Here is a 6,000-nt window from a genome sequence, read left to right as displayed (position 1 = left end):
TATACACACACAGATATAAAAAATTGTATAGATATATATATATATATATATATGTGTGTGTAATTGGTAATTGTATAGTTAATGTAAATCTAACCTGCTCTTGATGGATGTTCCACTGCAGTAGAGAAATTTTTTACTTTCAGTATTGACCATGCAGGCAGATGGACGAAGGAAGAATCTATTCTCTCTCAGAGATCTCCTGATATCTCCACCTCTGGGCTGGAGAAGCCAGAAAGGAGAACTTGAAAGAGAAGCACAGAGATAAAGTGGCATCTCTGTATACTAAACATGCCGTTTCTATTGCAGTCAATGCAGCCGTTCTGTGGACTGAGATGAGAAGAGAAAAATAGTTCTCCATCTTCTGATCTCAGTATATTAAACCTGCAATGCTCTGAGATGAGCAGAGATCATCCTGATCTCAGTTTATCTCAGTTTACTAAACGGACACCTGAGCTGCTTGTTATACAGTAGCAGACGGCGGGAAGAAGAAGACTAGTGTACTGTACAATGCCAAGGTCGTCATTCCACAGACACTGCCGCCTCAGGCCCCGCCCCGACTGGTCAACAGACTAGACGGCCTTAGCCAGCTCAGGGGGGGGGGCGTGTCTTCGGCCTGTGTAGGCGTGTCCGGTGCCTCTGTGGGTGTGTTCCGGTTCCTGGACCCCGCTGACTTATTCTCCGTGCTTGCTCTGCGTGTTGATGTCACATGCAAGATGGCGGTGACTCGGGCGGGTCCCGGGCCACAGGGCTGCTACGGGTTGGTGCTGTGCGGGGAGATCAGCCGGGGACCCGGATTAGTGAAGCGGGCGGTGAGCGAGCTGAAAAGAGGTGAGATGGCGGGGTGGAGCTGGGTGTGACTGGTGGGGATGCCCAGTGATGTGTGCACATAACTGTCTGCCGGATATATGGATGGATGGGCGCTCCTGTGCCAATGCCTGCACCTCATTCACCATAGCTCTGCTTGTGTGGATGGAAGGTTACAGGCGCTGTGTGCTTGGGGAGGCAAGCCATGGGTTAATGCAATCTAGGCTGCAGTGCAGACATTGGGGGGGATTTGCTAAGACACTGCATAGCATCCAATCAGCTTCTAGCTTCAGCTTGTTCTGTTAGGCTTTGGAAATGAAAGTTAGAAGCTGATTGGTTACTATGCACAGCTGCTTCAGTCTTTAGGAGATTTCCACTCATTGTTTGGTTTGTTGTGGTTGTCATCCTACCTGCACAGTCCTGGAAGTTTGTATAGTAGCATATAGTGTTTGTCTTTTACATTGGCTTTACTGAGTTCACATTAGGTTACTATCTGTATTCTCTATAGTGTGTGTGTGTGTGTGTGTGTTTCTGTTTATCCTACAGACAACTCTCATTTATCTTCTCAGTGTCAACCCTGCCATATTAATATCTGGCGGTTAGAGGTATTTATTATTAATAATCTCACCCAAACAGCTGCCTAATGGTCTGCACGTGCGATCTGAAAATCGGGTGACAGATTGTCCCTCTCCCCCCCCCCCCCCCCAGCATATCACAATTCTCTTACAACAGAATAAAAATTCAGGAGTATTGTGTATTTCTATTGTATTTTTGGACAACAACTTTACTGATTAAACGAAAATTGTAAGATCCTGGTAATCTACAAGAAAAAGGTGTGTGTGGTGTTTATTTTTCGATCGGATGAACTATCGCTTTTGGCTCTTGAAAGCTCTGTACCAAAGATCTGATTTGTGGTATGATTGCTTTGAAATGATATATCTCGTCTGATTTTCGAATTGTGTATACGGGTCATAAAGCCTGGTACACACGAGATTATCCAACGAATGATTATCTGGGGTGTTTTTTTTTTTTTTTTTTTTTTTTTTTTGCAAGCTTGTCTCCGTATCAGTTAGAATTTTCATAACCTTCGTTTCTAATGATCAGATTATCGTATGATCCCTTTTGAAATAAGTATTTTTTCATACAACATGTGTACGGGCCTTAAAGCAGAGTTCTTCACATACTGTAGCTGCTGACTTTTAATATTGGGACACTTGCCTGTCCTCAGCACCCCTGCTGGTGTTTCCATCGGCTCTGGGGTGCTGCCTTTTGCCTGTAAGGTGAACTGTCAGTGAAGGCCCCCTGCAGCTTCACAGCTGCCCCCCCCCCCCCCCTACTGTGCATGCACGCTGTGCTTTCTGAACGGCCCGGCGGTAGGAGGGGGCCCCAAACAACAGCTCTGCAAAAAGCCATTTACTGTAAGTCCCACCAAGAGGCAAGGCTCCCATGAACATTGCCGAATTGACAGGGGGCTCGGGTAAATATCGGGGGGGGGGGGGGGCTAATACACGGGGTGTGGTTTATTTATTTATTTTTCCATCTTCATGTATAAAGATAAAAACCTTCTACCTTTTTACAATCACTTTAACCCCTTTCTGGCTGCCCGCCGTCAATTGATGATGGCACTCCTGTGCGAATTGTCATAACTGTACAGCGGGTGCTTTAAGGCAGCATGTAATGTGGCTGGTGGCTCCTGAGATGGACAGATCTCTGTTCTGTCAGTGAACAGGAGATTGATCTGCTGTTCTTGCTGCTTCGGAACAACAATCGCGCCCCCCCCACAGTTAGAAACACTCCATAGGACACACATTAGGACCGCCCCCTAGTGTTAACCCCTTCCAGTGACAGTTGCACAGTAATCGGTAGCTATTTATAGCACTGATTGCTGTATAAATGTCTGGTCCCAAAATTAGTGTCAAAAGTATCTTATCTGTCCGCCGCAATGTCGCAGTCCTGATAAAAAAGATCACCACCATTACTAGTACATTAAAATAAATAAAATTAAGTGTATAGTGATTGGTTTGTGCAAACGTTATAGCATCTACAAAATAGGGAATAGTTATGTCTTGGTCAGGAAGTGGGTAAAACCTTCTGGATTTTTAAGTGGTTAAAGATCTGTTCCCGTTTGTAAAAAAAAAAAAAAAATTAAAGTCAGCAGCTACAAATACTGCAGCTGTTGATGATGTTTTTTGATAGAGACACTTGCCTGTCCAGGCATCCCACGATGTCGGCACCCCTAGCTGATTCGTCCATTGACTGTGGGTGCAGGCCCTGGTATCTTCACTAAGGGAAACCTAAAGTGAAGCCTTGCGGCCTCACAGACGTTTTCCTTCTGCGTATGCGCTGTGCCAGATCTGGCAAATGTGGCAGGGTGTGTGAACAAGCAAAGCTTCCTCTTTTGGGCGGAGCTCCACTTTAAAAAGAGAAAAGGAATGCAGCCATCACACCTAAGAGTTGGCAAGCTGCAATGTTTGCTTTAATATCACTTTAAGGGCCTGTGTTGATGGGCATTTGTTTCCCTATTCAAGTCTATAGGAATGCAAAGAAAGAGGTTTCCTGCAGGTAAAATGCCTGTCGGTGAGTTCTGAATAATCTCAGAAGAGGCTGAAAATGATGCTAGACTAATGCCAACAACACAAACCCAAATACAAATTGATCAGTGACCTGCTCTTGTTAATAGACATAACATTTGCTGCAATGGTATGGTAGTAGCATTAGCGGCAATGTGTTCCAGCAGCGGAATGCGTAACTTCCTGTCTGCTGCAGGAAATTAACAGTCTGGTTGAATGCTTCTCCACCATTCAGGAGAAGCCTAGAGTTTTCATAAATTAATACAAGGCTTTTTCTGATTGGCTGATGTAAAGAGGCAGGCAGATGTCACAATTTTCAGTTTGGACAATCGGAAGAAGTCCTATATTCATTTGATAAGAACACAAGGCTTCTCTGGAATGGTGGAGAAGCATTCAAGCGGACTCTACTTCTAATTCTGACAGCAGCAGGTGGGAGGACACCCATGCTCCTGCCATAACACAAACCTGCTTACTGTACATAGCTAATGCTACTATAGTATATTACAGCACACCCAGTGGCTGCATAGTTATTTGGGGGAGGGACAATTTCTGCTTTAAAGTGGAGGGCCACCCTGAAAAAAAAATACAGAAATAAATCAGAAAAAAAATGAGAATTTTTTCTTTTTTTTTTTTTCTTACCAGAATTGCCTGTTGCTAGGCACATCATGTTAATTTGCCTCTTCCTCCTCCGCGGAGATCTTCTGTCTTCTCTCCTCCGTGCCGCGTCTTCTGGGTAATGGGTCGCGCTGTGTTCTGGGAACTGTGTGTCCCAGAACACAGTGCGCCCCATTCACAAAGCACTGCCGCAAGGCTCCACTGCCTGTTTCCCTTAGCCAAAATGGCGGCGCCGGTGACGGAGGGACGGGTCAGCCTCAGACAGCCGACATCGCGGGCGCCCTGGACAGGTAAGTGTGCTTTATTAAAAGTCAGCAGCTACAGTGTATGCAGCTGCTGATTTTTAATTTTTATTTTTTTAAACCGGCCCTCCTCTTCAAAGAGAAGAGGAAATGAACCCTTCTTCTTTGCCTCCCTGCAAAGATAAAGCATAATAGGCTTCTATGCATAGTAGTCCATTATGTGTCACTTATCTGGCACAGGAGCCAGCAATGTCACCACTGTCCCCTGTAGTAAGGGGCGTCCATCTTCTTCTGGGTATCACTGCTCCGGCCACTCACTGTGCCGGAGCATCAATGACGTCACTCCCGTACGGGAGCCACCACTAACTGCATATTGCTGTTGGCAGCGGCATGCTGCTAACGCGACAGTGCACCTGCGTGCTGCTGTCTACGGCGCATGCGCCGTAGACAGCGGTGCCTGCCTCTTTGTAAATATCTCCTAAACCGAGTAGGTTTAGGAGATATTTCTTAGACCTACAGGTAAGCCTTAATTTAGGCTTACCTGTAGGTCAAAGTGGCTTGCAAGGGTTTAGAACCACTTTAAGTGCTAGTTCACACCAGATGCAGTTCCGTGTGCATTTATTTTTCTTTTCTTTTTTTTTTTTTTCCTGCACTAAATAATGCATGCACTGTGTTTTCCATGTATTCCAATGGCTCTAGTTCACACCATTCAGTTAGTTTCTGGTGCAGAAACTAACCGGAAGCTGACTGAACTAGAGCCATTGGAATACATGGAAAACGCTGTGCAGAAAAAAAGCACACAAATCTGCATCTGGTATGAACTGGCCCTAAAGGGCTGATATTTTCTCAGCTATGGGGAGTTCTGCTGTGTGTGAAGTTTGGAGGCCAAATGTTGTTGAATAGAGTAGGGAATGGTTATCTATTACCAGAGTGAATAAAAATCTTTTTTTTTTTTTTTTAAAGTTTTTTTTATTTTAATAAAATGCTTTTGGAGTAGAATTATCTAAAGAGTTTTCTATTTAAGATACATTTAGTTATTTAGTTTGCTCAGCATGAAATGGAGCTTGGTTATGTAGCATGAGGCTGTATATTCTGCAATATTTAAATTTTTGGTAAATTAATTAAATGAATCCGAGCTGAGCATTCACACAATTTCACAGTAACCATGAGATAAAACAAAGTTCGGGAATATTCCTTTATCCCTTTTTTGTTTTGCAAATCTATGTACACTACAAACTGTATGATTGCTTGAAAAGAAATGCATCTGTACCAGGCTCTAAGTGTGAGGAGGAAGGGCAAGCAGTAAAAATTAAAGTGAAACCTTCTAAGCAGCTTAAAAACCTTGTGATATTTCTGTACATAGCTTGAAGTGCTTTATTCCTCCCTCAAGAGAAAATGCCAGCAGGCAGTAAGACCCTGTTTGGGAATAATTTAGCCACTAAGGCAGGATTCACACCTGTGCAGTTTTAGTGCTATTTGCATTTTGCAGATTTGCACTACAGAACGTGTTCCATAGGAAACCATGTTATATGGACTGTAGTGCAAATCTGCAAAAAGCACTAAAACTGCATGGGTGTAAATCCAGCCTTAAGAATTGAGCCTCTTTCTGAGATTTGTTGTTTACAAGGTGTCTTGTTTTTTTTTTTTTTTTTTGCTAGAAAATTATATCTATCGTTGCAATGCTACTGTATTGTACTTACTATATTTGCACAGGGGTCTTATAAGTTATATAGATATATAGAGCGCAGAGCAAATAAATTGTTACATCA

General features: G+C 43.6%; 1 protein-coding gene across 1 annotated transcript in view; it reads left to right on the top strand.

Moving 5' to 3' along the window:
* Window positions 1–634: 634 nt before the first annotated feature.
* MAP1S (microtubule associated protein 1S) overlaps window positions 635–6,000 on the top strand; it is a 106,412-nt gene continuing 101,046 nt past the window's right edge. Inside the window, exon 1 of the mRNA XM_077475571.1 lies at window positions 635–828. Within this exon, the coding sequence (XP_077331697.1) occupies window positions 714–828 (115 nt within the window). The 5' untranslated portion in view covers window positions 635–713. The remainder of the gene's footprint in view (window positions 829–6,000) is intronic.

The sequence above is a fragment of the Lithobates pipiens genome, unplaced genomic scaffold, assembly GCF_037356315.1.
Source record: "Lithobates pipiens isolate NorthernLeopardFrog02 unplaced genomic scaffold, aLitPip1_a1.2 Scaffold_13, whole genome shotgun sequence".
Classification (NCBI taxonomy): domain Eukaryota; kingdom Metazoa; phylum Chordata; class Amphibia; order Anura; family Ranidae; genus Lithobates; species Lithobates pipiens.
The sequence above is the reverse complement of the archived record's forward strand: the minus strand, read 5'-3'. Positions and strand labels throughout refer to the sequence as shown.